The sequence below is a fragment of the Canis lupus genome, chromosome 24 (assembly GCF_011100685.1).
Source record: "Canis lupus familiaris isolate Mischka breed German Shepherd chromosome 24, alternate assembly UU_Cfam_GSD_1.0, whole genome shotgun sequence".
NCBI classification, from domain to species: Eukaryota; Metazoa; Chordata; class Mammalia; order Carnivora; family Canidae; genus Canis; species Canis lupus.
In genome coordinates this window covers 43,377,527-43,401,454 of record NC_049245.1, presented here as the reverse complement: position 1 = coordinate 43,401,454, position 23,928 = coordinate 43,377,527, and the positions used below count along the sequence as shown (strand labels likewise).

General features: G+C 57.4%; 1 protein-coding gene across 8 annotated transcripts in view; it reads left to right on the top strand.

Moving 5' to 3' along the window:
* The window catches only part of PMEPA1 (prostate transmembrane protein, androgen induced 1), a 56,365-nt gene that overhangs the window by 2,330 nt on the left and 30,107 nt on the right, over nucleotides 1–23,928 (top strand). For 2 of the 8 annotated variants that reach the window (XM_038572688.1, XM_038572687.1), the window contains exon 1: nucleotides 16,346–16,532. The exons of 3 other annotated variants lie outside the window; for them this stretch is intronic. In XM_038572688.1, the coding sequence (XP_038428616.1) occupies nucleotides 16,514–16,532 (19 nt within the window). In that variant the 5' untranslated portion in view covers nucleotides 16,346–16,513. 3 more of the 8 variants (XM_038572693.1, XM_038572690.1, XM_038572691.1) reach the window with 2 other exon arrangements.

Here is a 23,928-nt window from a genome sequence, read left to right as displayed (position 1 = left end):
GGGTGACTCATAAGCCAGTTTCCGCAGGCGGCTGCCACAGTGCGTGGCCCCTGAGCCTGTAGAGTGAGGCACAAGAGGTAAAAATAACCCGTGACCGGCCCTGCCGGGGCAGGCAGGCCAGCTTGAGTGGTGGGTCCTTCCATCCGTGAGCGTCCCCTCCCTCCAGCCCCGGGATGGAAAGCCTGCTTGTCCCCAACCACCCCCCACCCCCAACCCCCAAGCCGCCCTGCGCCAGGCCAGCGAGGTGCCAGGAGAACCTGCCCAGAGCCAGCATGTGCGGAACTGAGTTGCATTAAACCAGATTGCTTCCCAAAGGCCCTTTATGAACTCAGGAGGCTAATGAAATGCACGAGGATATTATTAAAATATGTTCGCACATGTTTGGAGAGAGCCTCGCCGGTGCTAAACGGATTGCTGTTTAAGTACCCGAGGTGCCTCATTTTCCCTCTTCTGTAAAGCTGCCTTAGGGCGCTCCCCACCCCAGGGGTCCCCGCTATTGTGTTGAACCTATGGAATCTGTCTTTAGGAGGACTGGACACAGGCATTTTGCTCTTGTCCTTCCTTTGTGTTCAGGACTTTTTTTTTTAAATTCATTCTTATTCCTGTCCCTCGTTAGGCTCTTCAGCCCTGATGGTATTTTGGCTGACACCAAGGTGTTGTTAAATCCATCGCCTTCAACCCGTGTGCTTCCCCCAGGCGGGCATCTGAGCTGGGCCCTGGAGGTTAGCGCCTGGAACCCTGGCCTGCTCCAGCTGGCCCCAGGGTGGTACATGAGTCACCGTGCACAGTGTATTTTTTACACACGGCCCCCTACTTACTGGAAGAAAGCCCAGGGCAGGAAGGGAAATGATCTTTCAAATGCAGGTATAATGTAACAGTTTGTTACAAGTGCTAATCAGATTTCCCCGAAAGGGTCTGGTGAGGAAGCCTGAAGGCCTGGAGTTTCTTTATACAAAAAAGATGGGGAGGAAAATTTGAAGTGAGGAAGAAAGGCCACATTTCATGTGATACGAGCTGGGGGGTTGTTCGCAAGCAGAACGTCAGAGATGGATTTGGAGCTGGGCTGCGGGGCCTTGTCCAGGTGGCCCTTGGTTGGTTCCTTAAATCGCCTTAGTTTCCTCATCTGAAAAATGAGATCTGGACGGTTGAAATTTAAAAAGCTTACCATCTTTCAAGATGGGGCCTCTGCCCTCCCAAGTCTGGCTGGAGGCTTCCATGCCAACGGTGGCTCCCCTCCCCCGGAACAGTGCTGGGTCCCTGGGGTGGTGTACAGTTGCCCCAAATCTCAGAGCTGGGTGGAGCCTTGGCCGGCTCGGGCTTTATAGATGAGCCTGAAGGTGGCAATGGGAAGCTTTGCTCCAGCTCTTCCAGCGCACACTGGACCCAAACCCAGGGTTGTTTCTCAGGGAGCGCACGCACTGTCTCTTGGGACTTGGGCCCCACAGTAGGTCCCTCTTGAGCTGGAGGGCTGGAGGATCTCAGCAGTATCCCCATTGCGCTTGGCAGTGCGGGAACTGGGTGATCTCCAAGGAAGCCAGATAGGAGATAATGCCGGCACGCTCCAGGGGCCCCAGTTTTCTCTGAGAGTCAAGGGGTGAGGGACGCTGTCTGATGAGAATTCACTCTTCCCAAGATACCCCACAGAAAAAGAGGCTGTTCTTTAGAAAAGCCAGGGGTCCTGGGGTTAAAAACAGCTGGCTGACACCAGAGCTGACAGTGGGGAGTTGGCCGGGCAACTTTTCAGGAAAGGGCTCCTTCTTGGCATGCCGGTCTCTTGGCGTTCTCTTGACCTCTTCGCAGATCTGTCTCTCTTAGAAACTAGCCCCTGCTTTTCTCTTCCAGCTGCTGCTTGAGGCTTTTGGGGAGGGGGGGGCAGATCGGTGCTGCCTCTGCCTGGACAGACTGACTTGTGTCATACGGCTGTTGGCGCTCGTGCCCCATTTCTGGAGGGCCCTGGGCGGCGCGCCCTGCGCTGGACCCACCCTGGACCCCTGCGGCCAGTATCTCTGGTGGCAGTTTTGCTTCCCTACACTCCAGTGTCACTGAGTCTCTGATTCCTCTTCAAACCCAATTCCAAAGAGATACTCCCAAACACTAGAGACTGAGCTGCAGGAACTCCCAGGATGCCCGGTGCCCCATGTCTCAAATCCGGGGCATTTCACCCATGGCACTAGGACGTCCTTGTTGGGAGGGAGGGGGAGGCTGTGTGCTGTGCTGGATATTTAGCAGCATCCCTGGCCTTTGTCTGCTAGATGACCGTTGGAGCAGGCTTCTGCTTCCCTCTCCACCAAGTTGTAACACCCGTAAATGTCTCCAGACCTCCCCTGATGTCCCCTGGGGAGCGCATTGCCCTCCCTGGCTGAGAACTGCTGTTTTAATCCATTATTTCTCCAAGGGGCTGGGGGGCGGCAGGGTGGAGGTGAGTTGCCAGAAGCTGAACTTCAGTCTGCTTCAGAGATCAGCCCCTGGGAAGACCCGTGGTCGCGCTCGAAGTTGGCGCCTGCCTGTCATTCCTTTGGCCTTTCTTGCACGCCTGTTGTGTGCCACGCAGGAAGGATGGGGAAGGATGGGGCCTCCGAGCGCCTGTTGTGCACCACGCAGGAAGGATGGGGGCTCTGTCTTCAGGAACTTCCCAGTTTTCATCTTGGATTTGCATTTATTAGGAGGAGAGACTCTGGCACCATGCAAGCTTGTATTTTAGGATTTGGTTTAAACTGTGGCTGTCTAGCTGGAGCTATTTCCCCCATGGGCCCTCTGAGCGGGGACTTTTAACCCACATGTTTTCTGACTGTCTGGGTTTTAGGTTGAGGTGCAAATCCTAGACTGGATCTCAGATCAGACAGTTGGCCACAGCTCCCCAGGAGGTCTGGGGTAAGCCAGCCACACCACCCAGTGTGACCCAGGGTCAGGGGTGAGCTGAGTGTTTGTCAAGGCAGAGAGTACGTAATTGCTCCTCCTGCGTGCATGCACACAGATGCACGCACACGCACACACACACATACGTGCATACTCGTGTGTGTGTACACACGGCCAGTGCATGCACACACGTATGCACACACATGCTCCACTGCTGCTTGTCTTTGCCAGCTTCTCTTCGGGTAATGGCTTTACCTTCTGGGCACGTAAGGAAAAGGGGGAAAAAGTGCACACGCACACAGTTGGGCCTTTAAGTTGTGCAGATTTATGCACTCTCCCTTGGAAGGAGAGGGAAATGGAGCGGTGTGCACAGCTGCCCAGGAGAGGAGGCTGTTGGGGAGGGCCAGGGTGGCAGCAGCTTTTCTGGGACAGCTAGGAGCGCTTGCCCCACAGTAGCCCCAGAGCTGCCGGCGCAGGTGCACCCCCGGACCTGCCCTCTGCGCGTCCCGGCCCGCGGCTTGTCAACGTTCCTGGTTTGGTCAGTGGTTCAAATGTACGAATGTGTTGTGGAGGAGGTTACTGGTGGTAGGGCCCGAGCTGGAGGGCCCACGTGGCTTTTCCTCTAAGGGTTTTATCATCCAAAGGCCAGGTTTGCAGGCATCTCAGGGTCTGGGATGCTACCCAAGGAGAAGGAGCTCCTAGCAGTGGAAGTCGGGAGGCCGCCTAGCCTTGGGGTCTTGCTTGCATGGGGCACATGCTGAGGAGGTGATCAAAGCCAGGGGCCTGTTTTGTGTTTTTTAAAAGGTGTCATGTGCATATAGGCGTGCACGTGTGTGTGTGCATGCGCGTGCCAATGCCCAGTTAGGGGCACGTGTGGAGGCCCTGTGTGCTGGCACGTGCCCACTCTTCTCTCGGTGCCCGGGAGCAATGAGGATGGCACCGTGCTGTGCCCGGGGCTTCCCGAGGCCAGCGAAGCGTGGCACGGGGTGGCAAACTCAGCTTTCTGTGGGGGTGAGTCCTGCCATGGTTGGGGGGCAGCTGCTACGCGGGCCCAGTGAGGCCAGACCTTTCAATTTCCGGGACCTGGACAGCCGGATTTTGATGTAAAACCCTTGGTTTTTAAGTACTGGCAATTCTTTTTTTTTTTCCTCTCACTTCGAGGGTCCTGCAAAACCCGCCTGCAGACCCGATCTCCTTGTGGGTTGCAGTGGGTTAAGTGTGGGATTGGGGGCCAGGGAGATGGAAGCCCAGCCCAGCTCCAGAACTTTCTGGCTGTCCTGTGGTCCAAATGAAAACGGGGTACCGACAGCTCCTGTGTGCTGGGGGGTTGTGTCTCTTCAGAGAAACCTCTGTGTTCCCGGGGGTTGGTGGTGACAGTTGATGGGGGGAGTCTCAGCTGTTCACTCTGTCCTGCCCCCCGGCGGTCGCTGCCTGAGGAGGTCTGCGCTGGAAAAAGGTTTCCCCGTCCTGGGGCTGGGGTGCTGGCAGGGCCGGGGACGTCAGAATAGGCAGGCCCACGTGGGAACCGTGACCTTGAAGGTGGAGATGCTTGAATATCTCCCTCTCCTGGTCCCTGCCAGGCCCACCGCAGGCCTGGCTGGGAGACCCCCAGCATGCCCACCCCTGGGCAGGAATGCCCCCCAGGCTCTCCTAGGGACCCCCTCGGGCTCCCGCAGTCCGCTGCCAGCTTTGGAGGCTGGGGGCCAGCTGGGGCTGTGAGGCACAGACCCATGAAGTCAGCAGCACCCCCGACCTCCAGACCCCCCACTAGGTCCAGCGCAGAAGACCCAGAGCACAAAGCCCAGGAACTGGTGATGCTTTGCGGCTCCCATTTTTTGAAAATTAATGTCAGTTTTTTTTTTTAACAAATAAGGGTGTACAGGCCGTGAACCATCAAAATAAGAGCCTGATCTTCTTCGCCGATGGGGGCGGGGGTGGGGGGGGGCGCATCTTCTGCTCCACGTCTCCGAGCACCTGTGTCTTCTGTGCTGCCCTGCCCCCTCCCCGAGGTGGGCTGCACCCCTCCATGAAGTCATGACAACTCGGAGCATTGACAGTCAACCTCACTTTCCCTTCGGGTGACACTACAGAGCCAATCTGTGACACCTCTGTGTCTCGTCAGGGCCTTGTCAGGTACCCGTGCGAGTGCCTGTCACCACACTGGGAAAAGTCCCAGAGCGGCTTGCTGACGAGAGCAGGGGCTTCGGTGCCCTGGGATGGGCCTGGAGAGGGTTGGGGCATCCCTGGGCTTTCCGAGAGCCACAGAACGGCGTTTCTCTTCTGTTTCCAGGGTGACTGATGGATTTTTTGCTTCCACTCCCTTTCCTAGTTGGATATAGAGAACTTATTATGTGCCAGGTACTAGTGACGCATTTTTCTTAATCTTCAAAACAGCTCTGCGAGAGCTAACGCTGTCGCCAATTTGCAGATTCCAAAATGGGTCCAGAGAGGGTGAGACACTTGCCCCAGGTCACACAGCCAGGAACTGATGATCTGTTGGAATTCAGACCTAAGCTCCCTGACCCCCAAGCTCGGGCTCCTCTGATTTCTAACCCCACAACACCACATCGACTCCCTGAGCCCCAACATTATCTTTGCAAGACTCGACCCGGCAGTGGTAGTTTAGATTTTGTCCCGAGACTGCAAGCGCCCATCGGACCGTTCACTAGGGAAGAACGGGAACAGATCTCGGGTGTGTGGTCGGGTCCATTCCACTCTGGCCGCACACTAGCTATCTTTCTTTGGCGAGATGTCCCCCAGGCAGGTGTCCCTTAGGAGGCTGCACCGGGAGCTGGCATCAGCCTGTCTACAGCCCCCTCCCACCACCACCACCATCAGATGTTGGGGCAGGAGATTGCTGCATGGCCATGCAGACATGGAGGGACCATGTCTGTTAACCTTACCCTGATTTCCAGGCCATCTGGGGTCTGCACTGCCAGGTGAGGAAAATGCAGACTTTCCGGGGGCGGGTGTGGGACACGTGGCATCCTTTAGGTGCTCAGCCATCCAGCGCTTCGTCACGTAGTTAGTGACTGTGGTGCAGAATGCCCGCGACCGTATAGACACAACCCTGCCCTCTGAGAGCCGCCCTTCTAGTGAGCAGACGCAAAGTGAGTTTATTCCAGGGAGGGGGCCGATTGGGATTGGACCCGAGGCGACACTCAAAGCCTCTCTCAGGCAGGCCCCCCCAGGGTCTCAGACCTGTTATCTGGTTTCGACTCCAAGAGCACCCCGGGCTCTCCTGTTGCACTTGTCGTGTTGTGTGGGGTACCGTTCAATTAGTTGTCCGTTGTGTTGCTCCTGGTCCCCAGACACTGAGGGGTTGGGGACCGTGCCCGTTTTGCTCAGTATATCCCCCGAGCCTGTGGAAACCCTGAGTGTGAATGAGGTGGGGAAGGAAGTGGGCATGGGCAGGGCGGTGGGCAGCCTGGAAGAAGAGTCCAGAGTGGACAGGACGCGGTCAAGATAAAGACTCTGAAAACCATCTTTTTTGGGACAAGGGCCGAGTCCCTCCCGGGCCTCCACTAGCACGTCTGTGAAATGGAGAGAAGGCTCACACCTGCTTCCTAGGTTGGCAGGGCAGTTGCCTGAGCAATGAAAAGTGCCTCGGGCACCAAGTAGTATTCTGAACCGTCAAGGAAGTTTCCACTGTTTGGGGCAGGAAAGGTGCCTCAGCCTCCGGGCTACCGTCACCTCGGGGGGGAAAGGTCAAAGCCGCACTAAGGGGCAGGCGGAGAAATGCCCTGCTGCAGACCTGCCTCCCCTGCTTCAGCCACGGTGGTCCCACGAGGTCGAGGTCTCTTCCCTATTGCTTCAGTCCTCAGAGTATCGAGATGACAAAGGTGCATTGCCACCGCCCCGGCTGGAGAATGTATAGGGCAGTTCTTTTCTGCACAGACCTGCTTCAGACCCGGGGTGTTTTGGAGGGTTACTCTCCCACCCATTGTCACCCGCGAGCGGAGCTGGAGGTCGCTCCGAGGAGACGGTGAGACGCCACGTGTTGAAAGGAGCCTGGGTGGCTCCCGTGACTCACCTGCGGAGGTATCAGGGATCATAGGATCTTCCTGATGTCCCGGCAGGTTCTAATATGTATTTGTTTTCTGTTGGGTCGGGGGTGGGAAGAAGAAGGGGTGGGTCCTTTGGCTTAGAGTTGGTGCCTGCAGTGCCTGGTGAGGATGTCAGAAGCCTCAGGGAACCTGGAGTCTTGAGTTTCTTCCCTTTAGACGTATCGGAACTAAAATCCATGAGTATCGTGCCAGTGGGTTTGGGAAATAGCTCTACTAGCAGAAGAGTTTTAAATATTTGGTAGCAAGTGTACCATCCCCCGTGGCCTGGGATCTGGAAGCTGGATAGTTTGCTTCTGGCCCTTAGGAGCCGGCTCCGAACGCTCCTAAGGCTCTTCCGTCCCCTACAGAAGCCCCTGCCAGCTCTCCATGGCCTGCAGCACTGGGCTCCCCCAGGGCCGGACCGACAGACACACCTACAGCTCTGAACAGCCGTGCAGGTTCAAGATCCCACCTTGCCTTTTACGTTTGGAGACCTCGTCCTGTGTCTTTTGTCCCTCGTGGAGATTTTGGCGGTGATGGAGACGGGGACGGCGGTGCCGAGTCCTGGTCCGCTTTTGCATGCTCTTCGGCTCAGAGTAGGTGTTCAATAAACAGTGAAGCAGCTGGCGAGGGGATGGATTTACGATGTCCCTCACTTGCCCCTGTGACCACTGGGTGTGTGGGTGATATCCTGTGAACTGCTGACACATGATGGGGTCTGTCGGGAGCAGCCGCCGTCCTTTACTGTCACCGATGGGGAGTCGTCGATCCCTGGCATGCACATCACGTAGGCTGCAGGGGTCCGAGAGTCCCTGTTGGTCCTTAGGTCTCCAGGACATGGTGGTTCCATCCCTGGCTTTTGGGGGGGCGGTAAAAGTGACAAATCCAGCTGCGGATTTGTTTGGGTGTCAGTGGTTAAAAATACCGCAATGTGTGCTTTAATATATAAAACCGCATATCTTTGGATCTATGAGAGATACATAAATGTTTCATGATACAAAATACGCATGTTTTAAAATGTGTGTGTTCCACCCACCAAGGCTTTTTTGAGGTCCCTTGACTGGAGGCCCCTGTGGGGACCCTGCCTCCCACAGGTGTGCCCCGCATCGAGCCTGAGCCTTCCTCTGGCTATGCCCGGGTCCACCAGCGTGGGTGAAATCGGGGTTCCCAGGCCCCTTTTTGAGAAGAAAGAGACGCAGGGAGCTGAGTCAGATTTCTAGCAAATTTTGGGGAAAGCAAACAGTCCTTTCCCAAAAGAGGGTTTTCTGCCCCAGTGGCCTGCGTGACCTGGCCACTACCAGGGGCTGGCGTTGCCCAGGGCACCTGCTTGCTGTACCCATGAATGGTCCAGGGAGCCGGTGGTTAGAGGGCCGGCTGCCTGAGAGCATAAGCCAGGTGTAAGCTCGGTGTTATTCTCTCCCGCGTCGGTTTGCCCACAAGGATCTGACATTCCTGACGGCGATGCTTCTACACTTTGCAGAAGTTTGTCCAGGAAGCCTGGCCGGCAAGCTCTAACCCAAGGCCTGTGGGCTGACTCATCCCAGAGGTCACACTTCGTTAACGGAGAGGCTCAGAGTTTGCATGTGGCCACAGCGAATGCTCTTTCTTCATCTACCCCCCAAGTTTTATAATAGGTAAAATAGCTTTGATCTGAACTATCTGCAGTCGGTTCGCATGGAGAAATTGGGTGAGCGTTTGGTTGTGGTAGATGATGTGTTTCCAAATCCTGGTCCCAGAAGAGAGGATCTCTATGTTCTACTGTGGCTGCTGCATTTAAAGAATAAAAATAAATAAATAAAAGTTGATACCAAGGTTTCTACAGGAACTGTGTGTAAATGTGCCTGCCTCCTCTACGTCGCTGGTGTGGCTACAGGTTTTAAGGATTTCACGGAAGTCTTAACCCGCCAGGGGGAGGCAGAAAGGGAGGTCCCCGGGTGCCCTGCAAGACTTTGGGGGCTGCCCTCCTCTGTCCCATTTTGCAAATTCCCATGTCGATAGGCTGATGATGGTGCCGGAGCAGGTCATAGCTCTAATTGCCTTCCTAAAAACAATTTCGTCGGTAATAATTCTGTAAACCTATGAATCAACTTTGCGCAAACACCCTGAGTAATTTCTTTGTTCTTTTCTTTCTACTTTGTAATTGGTGTCTGTAAAAGCCAAAGGTTTGGTCTTGCGGAAGGCATGATTCATTTATTGGTGTCTGTACCGCCCCGTTATCATTCAGTCATTTGAAATGCCGTCGCGGTGAGCCCGGAGTGATTCATACCAGGCTGAGCTTGGCAGCCGATGGGGTCACGGCCATAGCAGGAAACTATTTTTTCTAATCTATTTATGGTATGGGAGGGAGAGGTGGGTGTATTGAGATGATGGAGAGGGTGTTGATTACGTTGGTGAATATAACCGATTAAATAACACCAACAGGCCCTTTAAACGCCACTCCATTTGCTGCTGGTGATCGTTACGATAGATCACAGCTAAATACGCTCCTATCTCGGCTGTATCTGGCCCGTGTTTATGGATCCCGGTTCCCGAGCAGGCCGGCACATAGGGACGCCCCCGTCGGCGTCCTGGAGCCCTTTACTGTTAAAGAGGTACAGATGCAGAGAATGTTGTCTTAAAAAAACGAACAAACAAAAAAAACAACAAAAAACACCGACGGGGGTGGGGGGCGTCCACCATGCAACATTTTAAATGTCCAGGCTTAAGAGTCAGAGGCCATTCCCCATCGTCCCTTCAGTTTTCCTAACAACGACAATTATTAGATGTTTGCAATTGTCAAGCCTGTCATTTCGTTATTCTGCAAAGTGTGGGGACTTAACGCGTGGAGTGGCTCATTCTGCCTAATTTTATTACTTACTTTTGGCCCTAAATAAAATTGTCACTACCCTCCTATCTAGAGGCTAATTAGAGTTGCTCGCTGCATGGCCCAGAGGTGTAATTACAAGTCCAGCTTCCAGTTGTCCGTGTAAATCCAGGCCCTGCCTGCAAGTGCGTAATCCCACAGTCACTTACGCGGAGTTGACGACTATTTCTCCCCGCAGTCTGCTTCTCTGGTGACTCTCCGTCAGCCTAATAACTCACTCCGCTGGATCCTGCGGTCTGGCTCGCGAATTTGTGAATCCCCAGCTCCTGTGACCCTTTCCTTAGACTAGGAGAGCCCAGCTGGTGTTCATTGAGCGGCTTTGTGACTCCCAGGGTGTGGATCAGGGATGAGTGCGTGGCTATCGGTCCCGCACTGTCCTTCCCGCCCCGTGACGGACATTGCTCCTGCATAGCAGCGTCCACTCTTGGTGGGGCTCGGGGAGGGCTCGACGGCGATGTCGACGATCCTCAGGAAGGAAGCTGAGAGTTGTCTGTGCAGGGAAGTCCGGCCGGGAGAGGCGTCAGGGCCGCAGGACTCCCTCTCTGCTCCGAAACAAGTCAGTGGTCGTCCGTTCTGTGAGTTCTAGGAATGTGGCCACCACCTTGGAGTGGCCCAGGCCCCTGACTTCAGCTCTCAGGCTTGGGTCCCTCCCAGACCTCCAAGCTCATGCAAGGTGAGATCTGCAGAAAGACCCATCCCTGTTACTCCCCAGCTCCCCGACGGCACTTCATTTGTCTTTCTTTAAAATCGGGGTCACGAGCCTACATGTCACAGAAGCCTCCCCTTTACCTCAACAGCCTCTTTGCCCTGGATATCCTGAGGCCTATGCTAAACACATTGTAGCATTCCTTTACACTCTAGTAAGAATGAGCTCTGGACCCTTTCCCCAGAATAGACTCGGACGAGGGGGGATGAGGATTGGGAGCAATTTTCTCTGCGTCCACCCATAGTGGCATTGTGGCTTTTCACACCCCGCTCTTCCTCTTGTGCATGCCCTGCCTCACTGTCCTTGGGGTGCCCCTCGTGTGTACCTGAGGAGGCCAAACCAGGTCACGTGCTGTGGTGTGGGAGATCACAGGGAGCAGAGCAGGATTTGAACCTGGGCCACGGGGCTCCGAAGCCTGTGCTTGGCCTGCCATCCTCTAGACTTCGGAATCACTCGCCCCCCACTGCAAGGGTGTTGGTGTCCCTGCCTTTGCTCTCTGGCTTCTCCAGCCGCCTCTCCACATCCCTCCTTGTAAGGGTCACCTGGTGGCGATGCCTGGGGCACAGGCCTGAGATAGCAAGGGTTTGTCTGGCATTGAGCTGCAGCTGAAGGGAGAGAGGGGTGACTGTGGCCTCTGGGGTGCTGGGCAGGCCTGGGCTCCCGAGAGGGGGTGGAGACAGCTTAGTGAGCCTCATGGCGGGAAGGTGCTCCTGCAGCACCCTCTGCACTCAGCCGTTGCCGCGCTGGCTGCACAGGAGGTCCGCCTCGAGGCTCATAGTCGGGCACTCAGGTGCACCCCAGGCCAATGACTGGGGACAGGGCAGGCAGCCAGGATGCGAACCCTCCAGGTAATTCCAGCGTGTGGCCGCAGCTAAGGCTGCTCCAGCAAGGGAGAGGAGCAAACCAAGGCCAGTCTTCAGCCCAGAGCCCCTCAGTTACTAAACGAGGCCTGCTACTTATACTGTTTTCATCACAAGGATACGTCATACCAGCAGGGACTCTGGGTGTGCCGGCTTGGTGCTCCCACTCATGTGCGTCCGTCCTCAAGGCAGCAGCAGGATGCCGGGCGGCCTTGTCTCCCAGCACGGGGCTCACCTGTGTGTTGTGTTCTGGACCAGGTGCTTGGAACGACTGAGTGACCCCGGAGGCCTCTGGCCAGCCTCGGGGTTGGGGGGATTACCTGGGGTTTGATGGACACCATGGTTGGAATGGGCCCTTGGCATCCTGACTTCTCTTTCCACGCCCTGTGGCTGGCCAGAGACCTCGATTTCTGGCAACCTGTGTGAGGCTTTCTGCCTCACCGGAGGTGGCACATTGCTTCTCTGCAAAGGTCTCTTGGCACAAGGTGCCAGAGGGGGAGAAGACAGGCAGAGACGGCACTGGCGGGCCCCCGGTTGAAGGCTTTCTGGACAGGAGGTTTTCTTGGCCCTGATCCCCTAGAAGAGCCTGTGCTGGTCTCTCCTATCATCTCCTCCCATCCATTTTCTTCTCTGTCAAATGGGCACAGTCAAACCTAGCCCGTTGCAAGAAGAAGGAGCCCATCAGACCTCACCTGCGCATCCCTTCTCTTCCCCTAAATTGTTAGCCTTCCCCTGGAACCCATGTCTTCCCTGCTCTTATGTGTTTATTGAGGTATAACTACAGGCACCAAGGTGCACAGACATAGCGTAGGCCGTGATGAGTTTTGGCAAACATGTGTATGGGACACTCATCCAGACTGACCCAACAGCCCCCCATCCCGGGACAGGTCCCCCGGCCCCCTTCTGGTCTGTGCCCACCCCCTGGAGCAGACACTGCCGGCCGGTCTTTCCTAGTGGAGAACTTTGCATAAATGAAACCACACTATATGTTTGCTGTGACTGGCTTTTCCCGCTCATTCTCCCGACTTTGAGCCCCATCGCGTGGTGTGGATCCGTAGCGATGCCTTTTTATGGGTGCGTCCTATTCTCTAGCGCAGGGGAAGCTTGGGGTGGCAACGCTCACCAAGGCAAAGGAACTGTAAGGGGCCACGCTGGACCCAGAGAATCACCGTCCACTGGTGGAGCGCCAGCTGCCGCCGTGAGGGGGAGCGTTGATAACCGGCATCTGGGCCTCGTAGACGGGTACCCCAGACCCGGACGTCTGTCTGTCCAGCCCCAGCCAGGGGGGACTCTGCAGCGGAGTCCTTGAGACCCCGCAGGCTGCACCTCTGGCGCCGCCCGGCACCCATGCCAGCCCGCCTGCTCGCCTCACCTGGCGTGCATTCCTTTGCAGGGAATGAGGATGTGGGTGACCCCAGACAGGTATGAATCATGTCTGGGGGAGGCGGTTACTCAGAGGCCCTAGCAGTGAGGCCGCGTTCCTGCCGGCTGACGGAGGGCTGGGGCCTCGGAATGGGGCTGTGGGTCGGGGGTTGGAGCGGGCCCCGCTGGGGAGTGTGGGGCTGGCACCCTGGGGGCCCTGGCTCGCCTTCTCTGCGGGAGGAACAGATCCCGCAGAATGGCTTCAGAAGCCGGGGCCTCTTCAGAATCGTGGTGGCATCGCTGTTGTGGCTTTTGCACCCCTGGTCCTTGCTTCGGCCGTAAAATGGGGGTGTTTGCAGTGTTCTGGCTCCCTGGGGCTGTGTGTGGCAACACGATTCGGTCCTGCCGTCGCTGATGCCAGCCGCCGCGTCACATGGAGCCCTCGTGGGAGCCGCTGTGACTAGACCTGTTTTCCGGATGGGCAGACTGACGTGCAGAGGACAGAAGGCGCTTGCCCAAGGGCACGCGTGCCCACCATGAATTGACGGAGGTACATCTGGATTCCGTTGAAACCACCTGTGTCCTCACTGCCCTACCTTGTAAGTTCGGAGACGTCGACAGGCCCACGGCAAACCAGGAGCCCGGGAGACCACTTTCAGTGGCATGTGGATGGACGTTTTAAATTTCGCTGTTACACGCTTAGGCTGATGTATGTTAAATGCATGTCAGGATAAAACGGAAAAAGCATGGCCCTGATTTCATGAGGGCTACTGTTTAAGACGAGAGTATGTAGTGAAGGTGAGTTGATAGGCTAGAATTTAAATTTTAAAAATTAAAATATTTAGGATTTTTAGTTCCTTTAAGGGGTATTTGGAAGTGGCCGAAATCGGAAAGCCTAGGGGAGAGTCACGTTCTAAGAGGCTCCTGTCGGGGACTCCGCGGGGGTCCCTACTAGCAACCACAGACGGGTGGCACCTCCTGCAGAATGGAAGCACCTCGCCCTTTGGTCTTTTGAGGTCACCCAGCCATTTGAAGGTTGGGGTCAGCTCGATTCTAATGAGATCAAGGTTCAGGGTTGCGGGGTCCTCTGAAGGAAGGGAACCCAAGGTGGGGGAGCAAGATCGGGGGTGGGAAGTTAGGGATGAAGGGGAGATCCACATCCTTCCTCCAGACATAGAGCTTGGGGCAGCATCAGGCAAGTGACAGGGCTCCAGGCTTGTTCTCGGGATGGTGCCGATGATGGGGAAGCCAAGCCTTTGCCCCCTTGGACTCTTGATGCACCCCACGCAGTTTGCAGGGGAGTGCCTGTCGCAGCTGTGTGTCATCTGGATCTCTGTGTGTGTTTTAACCGAGATCTCTAAGTTCTTTTTCTGTAATGGAAAAAAACCTCCTTAATTTAATTGTCCTACGGTGCCTGAAATGGTTTGATGCTTTGCAGAATAGATCTGTGATTTACTACCGAGCCTCCTAATGCACAGTTTTGGCTCTGGGGATAAGGGGACACAGTGGGAAGCAAGTGAAGCAAAGGGCCTAGGTGTGTCGTAGCTCTGGGCCTCTCAGGGGTGCATGGGCACGTCTGCCGACCACGCTGCATCATCCCCACCGTCGCCGGGTCACTGCTGGGAAAGGCTCCGGTGGCAGAGGCGTTGGGGGAAGTTCTGCTGCCTGTCTGGCTCAGGCTTTGGCAGAGCTTGTGCTTTATTTCTGCTACTTTCAAAACAGTTGGCGTGTGACAGGTGCTGGAGGGAGCTGTTTGAGGACCCCGCAGTGACACCACAGTCAAACCTCCTCAGAGATCTGAGAGTCCCTTAAGGGACCCACCCCGTGAGGCTGGTCTGGCTGGGGTGAGGCAGGCTTCTTCCCAGGGGGCTCCTGACTCGCTGACCTTCCTGGACCTGGAGCCCAGGCCTCAGACCCCGGGTCTGGGTCTGGTCCTAGGGAACCGTGGGGCACAGGCGAGGAGGGTACCCCACCAGCCACACTGGGTAAGGCCGAGGAGAGCTCATGGCGCTTGCCCCCTTGCCCCCTCTCTCTGTTCATCCCAGGGCCGGCCTCCTACCTGACTACCTGTCTAGGAATTTTTATTGCAACCCACAGAGGCATTGCAGCTTGGCTGGAATGTGAAAGGTCCTGGCCGCACGGGTGGGAATGCAGAGGCGGAGGCCCCTGGCCTGCTCACAAGAGGAGTGTGGACGTTGTGGTGGTGTTGCCTCGGGGCCTGCCCAGGCTTTGTGCTGTCTCTTTGTGCCCTCAGTCTGCCTGGTTGCTTCTGGTCAGATTCGGGGTTGACCACTTCCCCTGAGACCTCGATGCACAGTGGGGCCTGAAGTAGCAGCTGAGGACGATGAGGTGTGAAAGCCGGGAAGACAGCCTCGAGAGTGGAACGGCTCCCGGGCAGCCCCGCTGTGCCCCTGAGCACATTGCCCAGCACTCTCCTCCCTGGGTGTGGAATCCTCCCAGCTCCTTGGCAGCCTTTGCTGCCGTTAGACCCATTGTGCAGATGTGCACACCGAGGTTTAGAGGGTATTTGCTTTAGGTCCCATGCCTGGTAAGTGGCAGAGCCAGGACCTGAACCCCTAGCAGCCTGGCTCCCCGGCCCACGCATTTAGCTGAGTGTGGGCTGCAGGCTCCGCCAAGGGATGGATCTTCACGGCCTCTTAGGGATCGGAACTGCCTTGCCAGTCACTGGGGGAGATGGAGGCTCAGGGCTCCCAGAGCTCTTCCTCTCTGCCTGGAAGAGCGTAGAGGTGACATGGGGGCTGCACCCTGGAGAGGACTTGGAGCTCCAGGTTGACTCTGGCTTCCATGGGCCGCCCTGCCAGTGGGTGCCAAGCCAGCAGCGCCAGCCGGCGTGGGAGAGGCCACTCTGCCTCTTCTCCATCTGGCAGCCTCAGCCCTCAAGGAATTCGTCCTGGGGCCAGGAGTGGCCTTGGCCGCGCCGTCCTGTCCTCCGCTGGCTGTAGGCCAGGTGCAGGTTCAGGCTGCTGTGAAGCAGCAGCGGCCTGAGCAGAGGAGGGGTCTTCTGGAGAAGGACCAGGCCCGGGGGCACCGGGCACCAGGGACGCCGAGGTTGGGGGCTCCAGCCCTCTGTCGCGGCCCTGAAGCCTGCAGCCTGGCAAGGTCCTCGGAAACGCCAGACCCCCGTGTCTGGAGTGGGCGGGCACTGCGGACCCAGACCCAAGGAGGGGAAGGCAGCGAGGGCCTCTGTGGATCCCCACCGCCAGGGGAGTGTCCCTGCGGTTGCTTCTCTGCTCTGGGCCTCTGTTTCCTCATCTGTAAAATGGGGATCCTAAGAGTCAGTCATTTCGTAGGATCATAGTGGGGATCAAATGAGGAATATGTGCTTAGCTCAGTGCTCCGTGCCTTGTAAATGCTCAAGAATTGTAGCGTGTTCTGTTATTAAGTCGTGGTCCCGCGGGCAGCAACTTCACCCTTGCCACAACCTGCCCAGAGACCCTTTGTGACTCAGCCCTGCGTCACCGCCCCTCCCCCTCCAGAGCCTGCGGGTGGGGGGGGACCCCAGCCCAGCCCCCTGCTGGAGGCACCTCTGTGGATGTGCTCCTGAGGAGGAAGAGCTAGGGAAGGAGGGTCCCCTTGTGACATCCTAATGGGGGGGGGGGGCAGAGGCGAGGGCGGGGTGTCTTATCCGTAATCTTGCGCTCATGTAGGAACCTTCCTGGTGGGTTATCTCCCTCCGTATTTTACTCCCTCGTTCACAAACTCATTCACCACATCTATTGAATACCTACTATGTGTTGGGCTGAACATTCTAGAAGTATACAACCCTGACAAAGAGAAACTCGACTATGGCCGCCAGAAGATGCCTCCTCATTCATCAGGTGCAACGGTTCACTTAGATATGGAACTGAAAAGGAGACGCTTCCCGCCTCTCCCCCGGGGGTGCTGGTCCAGAAACTTGGCGTAGGCCAGGAACCTGCATTTTTGCAATTCTCTTGTAAGGAGATAGGGATTCAGGAACGCGGGTCCTAGATCCCAATCAGCCGGGGCAGAAGAGAGACTGCTAGTTCTGGTGGGTGGGGGCATCCTTGAGACTTTGGTTCCCTCTCTGAGTGCTTCCTAGGACAGATTCCAAGCCGGGGATCACGGGGCGCACCTGCGTGCCCACTTTTCTGGCATCTGCCGTGTATTTCCAGCCAGGACCCCTGAGGACGCCCAGAAGCGATGCACCCCACCCTGCCGGGGAGAATGGGCAGTTCTCCTTTTGTTTTGCGTGAAAATAGCGCAGTTCTTCTGATGGTAAGGGGTGATATGTGCCCCTTATTTAACAAAAATTCAAAGAATTTGATAAATGACCAAGACAAAAGTCAAAATGCCTGTGATCCCATCACGTGGAGACAGGTTTATGCTGCTGAAAGTGCTCTGCGGGCCGGTCTCCAGGCATTTGCAGCGACGGCTGATAAAGAGTTGGTAGCAATGGCTGGGGAGATGGGTGCAGGTCCACCCCCCCCACCCCGTACACACACCAGCAGTTTGGGGAGGGGGAGGGACGTGTCACCCCTCCCACCCCCCGCTGTCTGTTCTTGCACAGCTGCCCAGCATCTCTTCCCTGGGACGTGTGGGTGGGAGGCCCACGTGGGGACTCCTGCTGCCCCCCTGGCGCAGCTCTCTACAGACAGGTGGCCTGGCCTTTGAGCCTCTGCTTCTGCCACTCAGAGCCTTGAGCTCCTGGTCTGTCAAATGGGCTGATGCCCAGTTTCAGTCTCAGAGGCAAGGGGACGAAGCCCACGGGTGTTAGAGGAGGCTCAGCCGGCACCCGGCTCGTAGTAAGTGCCCAGTAAACCTCGGCCACTGGGTGCAGAGCCTCACACCCCTGGGGCCGCAGGGCAGTACTAGCAGGGCTGTTTGTTTCTGTTTGATCCCTGGAGCGCCCAGGTCCACCCTTCCAAGCCAAAGGCTTCTGCTGGTAAGATAATCCTGAAAAACCACAGATCTGATCTGAGCCCCTCTTTATACAGACGGGGGTCCCTGAGACCCAGAGAGGGTGAAGAGGGGACTGGGGTCACACAGCCGGCAGCCAGGAAAGTGTCCAGGAACGTGTCCCCTCCTCCGCGTGGAGCAGGGTCTTCCAGACTCAGGAAGACTCTAGGGTCCCTGCAGGGACCTCTCCCCCCGCGTCACCTCAGCCCAGAATACACATGAAGCTTCTAAACGGGTCATCCCGAAAGACCGCTCGTGTTTATGGGTGCTGCCCGGTCTCAGGCACCGTTCTGAGGGCCTCCCATGGATTTGTTCCTTTAGCGATGAGCCGAGGGATTCCCCACTTTTCACTTGGAGGCAGCGCGTCCAGCCTTGGCAGCGACCCAGGCCGGATTCCCGGTGCAGAGCTCTGGCCACGTCTCTTCTCCAGGACGGACAGGAGGTGCGTGGGACCGGAGAGGCGGGCCCGGCCAGAGCCACCCTCTCCTCGCCCCCGCGCCCCGACCTTTCCGCCTGGGAGGCCAGGCCTCCGTCCCGGTCACACAATGCCCCCTTCTCACGTTCAGACTGGCGGTCTAGACGCTCACGCTCCCTTTTGTTCTGCAGGGTCAGGGGTTGGGGAGCGGCCCCAGAGAGTGGGATTTGGGCCCAGGCAGGAAGAAATCTTCCCCAAATGAAGAAGGGGGTGGGAGTGAGCTTCGGAGGAGGCAGCCCGTTGTCCCCGCCTGCCCGTCGAGTGACCAGCCCTCCCAGCAAAGCACGCACCGCTCTGTGACGATGGAGGCAGCTCCCGACAAACGCGCTGTGAAACCCAATCGAGTTACGCCCCCTCAGGCCTGCGCGCCCGGAGCCGCTTAGCTGACACCGTCTAAATAAAACCCCACAGCCTGTGCCAGGAGGCCTGTGCCAGGCTGCCAGCGGGAACCCCAGGGCCAGAGGCAGTGCTTGGCCAGGCCCGAGCGCAACAAACTGGGAAGGGATGCAGCCCAGCCACGTCCCCTCGGCCTCCCCCGCTTAGGGGATGTCTGGGTGCTCCTCCGTCAAGGGCAGGGCGGATGCACACAGCCCCGAGATGCGAACCTGGAAGCCATCTCGCCTGTGCCACTGGTGGGGCGACGCTGGGAGCTGGCGCTGGCCAAGGAGAGACACGGAATCTCCCAGTTTGGTGCTCTGGTTCCAGACCCATTCTTGACCGGCGAGGTCTATAACCTCTTAGAGTCTCATCTGTAAAATGGGGACGTGAGCGGCCACAGTGATTCCTCACAGGGCGAGTCATTGTGGGGATTTGGTGGGATGATCACATTCCCAGCCGGGGACGGAGTGAGTGCCGTCACTCTTGGGTTGGGGGGGAACATGCAGGCGCCCCCTCCCCTGGTGAATGCAGAGCCAGGAGAGAGCATGGGTGGGGGGCGGCCGCTGAGGCCGGGCTGACGGCGTGGGCAGCCGTGGAAGCTTGAAGCTGGGGCGGGGGCGCATGCTCTGACCCGCACTTGGTGCTCTGTGATGTCGCCCACCACTTGTCTCTTTGAATGGCCTGTTCCCACTGGAGGGCCCCTCCCAGCTGGTGCAGAAGAGCCCCCAGAATTGGGGTTGGCAGGTGGCGCTCATCACCCATTCGGGCCCTGGTACCTGTTGGCCCAGCCGTAGGGAAGGAGAAGCAGGAGAGCTGCTAACATCTCTCAGGAGCAGCTCACGAGGCCCTGTGGGTTTGAGAGGAGTTTGGGAAAAGCAGAGCAGGGTCGAGAAGGGCTGGCCACAAAGGTGCTGAGAAGTGCCGGACCCTCTGGTGGCTGTTCGTGGTGCCCCCTGGTGCCCCCTGGTGCCCTGCCCCTTCCGTGCCTTCCCCACGGCCCTGATCCCACCCTGCAGGACTTCTCTCATTCCCGTTCAGGCCTGGGACTCTCCAGCACTGCATTTGGGGGAGATGTTGGCAAAAACGTTTCATGCTGGCTTGGCTGACACGGGGTGGCTGGGGAGAAGGAGCTCGGGGCTGGGCTCTGGGGTCGCTGATTCCCGTCTGCCGTGGTTTCCAGGTGAGAGTGGCCGCAGGTGTCGGGGGCCTGGGGGAGTCCCACGTGCAGGAAGGAACTAACTGGGTTCTTTCTGGGCCTGACTGGGTCACCTGGGCAAGGCTCGGCCCCGGCTTGGGGTCCGGCTGGTAGATGGCACGCCGGCTCGGCTGGCTTCGGAAGCTCCAGCCCAGGCCCGGGGACCATGAGGACCTCCGTCGCCCACCGCTGCGCCTGGACCCCCTTGACCCGCGAGAACACTGTTCTAACTCCCCGAGTCCTGTCCCCGGCGGCGCCTCCACTCCGCGTGTCTGGGTGAAAGCAGGGGCTCTGCCCACAGACAGGGGAGCCGTGGGCCGTTCCCCGTGGGAGGAGCGGAGATTAGCAGCAGCTTTTTATTAAAAATGAGCGTGTGGAAGGGGGAGCGCATAGCCTGCGATGCCCCCCTTTATGTGAGCAGTTTTTGGTTGCTGTAACCCCTGGGGAGGTTTCAGGGTTTATGTCACCAGCACGGTGATCTCCCAGTGGACTGGCCATGTGTCCAGCCCTGGGCTCAGCTCGGAGCGTGTGGATCCCCCCCGACCCCGTCTCCTGCTGCGTGTGAGTGAAGCGGCCCCCTCTTCCCGCCTCCCGGGGGCAGAGGCCAGTACACGACCCGGGCCAGCAGCCAGTCACATTAAATGCTCACAACAGCCCTTCAGGGCTCATGGCCGGGACCCTGTTTCACGATTGGAGAAACTGAGGCTGGAGCCCCATAGCCTGATGGGGGCACGCAGCTAGAGTTTGGTCTGTGGCTGTCTGGCTCCAGTGTCTGGACTCCACAACATTTGAGGACGGGAGGGAGGGACGCAGGAAGGGAGGGCAGGCGAGTCTCAGAAATAGAAGCTGCCTCCGGCGGGGACAGCCATGCAGAGGAAGTGGCTGTTTGGCCAGCACCCTGGCAGGGAAGGCCGAGAAGGTTGGCAGAAAGCATGACCCCTTTGGACACCTGGCGGGCACGAGGCTTTGCTCCAGAAGCTGGCAATCCTGAACAGAAGAGACCAGAGACCCACATCTAGGGGACCCAGGCCTGTCGGGCCGCCCCGGGGGGTAGCCTGGCCGAGGGGTCTGCACACGCCCTGTGCTCAGCCCACCGCCTCTTGGGGGCGGTTCCTCCTCCCTTTGACCTGGCCTAGCTGAGTAGAGGCACGGCCCGGGTTTAGGATCTGTTTGGGTGACCCTGAGTGCGTCCCAGGGATGCCCCCTGCGGCCAGCCCACCCCCGCCACTGTCCTTTCCTGGGAAGGGAGCAGCAGCCCTTTGTGAAAGCAGGCCCAAGAGCCTCCTGCAAAACATTAGTCGCAGGTGACACCGAATTTCTGCCCTGCCCCACCCCCCGCCACGCATCTTATTTTAACCCTTTTGCCACCCCCTTTAAATGAACAGCGCTGCGGAGAAATGGCCCGCCCCAGGTGTTGGGAACATGCTAGTGTCGGCGTCTCAGAACAAGGGCGAGAATTATCTGCCGGCCAGCCACGTACAGGCCCGGAGCAGCCTGGAGCGTAGCCCAATCAGGGAGGATTCGTTTTCTACTCCTCCGGAGCGGCCGGCCCCCCGACGTCCCCCCCACCCGGCCCCGTCCACCGGCAGACCCCAAACCAGACCGATAACTTAGCATTTTCATTTAAGTCCATCTGACAAATCGTTTTAGACGGAGAAAGCAGCACTGCATCTTTAACTGGCTACTTTGTCAGCGCGTCTCTGGGCGCTGTAAAAAGTCCTTTGTTATCTGTGTCTAGACAGCACGCCAGCGGGATATTTGGTCTGCGTGAGGGAGAGAGATCTGACAAGGTTGAATTCATTTACCGGCTTATTTAAAGCAGAATTTCAAAACACTTGCTCATAAACTGTTTTCGGCCCAGACTGCCCCAGCCTCCCCCTAGCCCACACTGGCTTTTCTTGTTTTATATAATTTTTCGCCTGTTCGGGCAGTTCTCGCAGGTTGCAGCCGATGCCCTGGCGAGGAGGAGACGCGGGGTGACCGCGGCTTGCAGCTTTTTTTTTTTTTCTTTCTTTCTTTAATTGTCCTCTTTATGACTGTCTAGACGCCCTGCAGATGGACGTTCGCAGGGAAATGGCTTTTCCCTCTGGTTACGGGACACTAAGTGGGCAGGTTGCGGCCGCCACCCCCTCCGGCCGTTTGACCGCCCGCCCCCTTCCCCCCCAAACTGTTCTCCTCGATTCTTCCCTCCCTGAAACGGAGGCACTTCGCCTCCCGGCAGCGTCTTTGTGTTTATAACACATTTACTTGACTGTGCTAATTTTATACCATCACCAAAAAAGAGAGAGAAAGTGACATTCCAGGCGTGCGTCCTCCCCTGTGCGGGCGGCCAGAAACCCCCTGCGGCCCCTGCCCACAACTTTCTCTACTTCTTATCACTTTTGCATATTTTTTTTTTTCCTTTTCTTTTGGTGGCACACGTAGGCAAATAAAACGCCGGAGGTTGGCTTTTTAAGGATGGAAATATCAGGGCACCTTGAATGGGTCCCACGTTGTAGTTACACCCAACAGATGCATTCATTAACCTTGTTGCCATAGCGACTAGGTGATTGTTGTGGGGTGAAAAGGGGGCAGAGGGTGGGGGCGCCGGCCCCCCCCCAGCCCCTCCGCCACTCATCGCTGCCATCCCTGGAGGAACATCCCTGCAAACGGCATTGTCCTGCCCGCCACCAGGAAAGTGGGCCACTCTGGGCTTTCTCCCGACTCGGTGATGTGTGGGGGAGGCTGCTCAGCTTCCTCCCTCCCCTGGAGGCGGCCACAAAGCCAGTGGATTTAGGAAATTGAGTTGAGTTACGGTCCCGTTATGTTAGGGCCGCTGGGAGGGGGCAGACAGCAGCGCTCCCCCTTCTGAAGTGGGGGCCGCAGGATGGAGAGGCATGGAGGCTGCGTGCCCTACACCCCCCCCAGCCCCCTGAAAACTATTGTCATTGCTGTTGACCCGGCTGCAAAGCCATAAATTTCCACCCTCCGCCCAGCAGTCATCAATCTGCCGCAGGGTTTTACATGGTAGGAGGCACAAAAGGTGGGGAGAGGGTTGGGGGCGGGCAGCCGACCAGATGTCTCCTGGGATCCCGAAACTGCATCTCATTTCTGCCAGGCCAAGCAAATCCAGCGTATCAATCTGCTTCCTTGGGGGTGGGGGGCTGGGGGATTGGGCATTTCGTCTGCAGGAGATAGGACACGGGGAAAACACGTCTCAGCGCGCTGGGCTTCTTGGCCCCATCCTTTTATTTCTTTGATTTCTGCTCCGCAGACGGATCGCACCCACAGGGCAGAAGCAGTGTGTTGCGCCGCTGTTCCCATTGTGCCCGCACGGGTCTGTTACTATTACCGGCTTTGTTTGGGCAGCGACACAATGGGCTGCGGGGAGAGACAGGGAGCTGTGGGCTCTTCCTCGTCCCCCCACCCAGAACCTATCATTCCTTCTCCCTGGAAGGCAGAGGTCAGGTGCCTGAGTGTGTCATGTCTCCGAGCTCACCCTCCACCTCCCCACCCCCCCAAGGCCAGCATGTCCATCTTTAAGGAGAAAAATCCAAACTGAAGAAAAGGAGGTCTTTCTTTAAAAGAGAGGGAGAGAGAGACCAGAGCAGCATCACCAAGTTTGTGACGCGCGCAGACAGTCCGCTGGCCCCGCTCCCTCCGCCAGGTGCCCCCGCCAGGTGCCCCCGCGAGAACGGGCCTCGAGGGCGGGCAGCCGCGTCTGTGGCTGGGTCTGTGTTGGGGTAATTAAAGGCAGATGATTATATTAACCCAGTCACCAAGCCAGCGTGGCGTAGAGAGATGAGTGGCACCAGCATTGATATTCCCCTCCAGAAATTGTCCTTTCCCAGCGTATTAGGAATGCGCTCTTGGGTTGAGTCTTGGGGGCTTTTTTTTTTTCCTGCATTTTTAAATAATCGATCACGTCCCCCAATCTTCTTAAAGAACAGCGGAGGACCCCCTGCCCCCGGATAAGAGCAGCTTCGGTTCGTGCAGGGACACGTGAGCCTTTGCAAGCTCCGCTGGAGCGTGTGCGTGGCCCAGACGCCCTAAGAGCCCGCAGCTTGAGAGATGGGATTTTAAAGTCGACTTTTCAGAGCTCCAGTCTGGGAGGCCTGACCTTATTTCTCCCTCCTCTGAAGAGTTGGAGAGGCCGGGGTTTCAAGGCGGCCTTGGTGTGCTGCCTTCTTTAGGAGGCGAATTGCTGCTCATTTGTCAGGCAAAACAGATGTGGCGAGGAGACAACATCTATTTTCATAATTCGAAACAA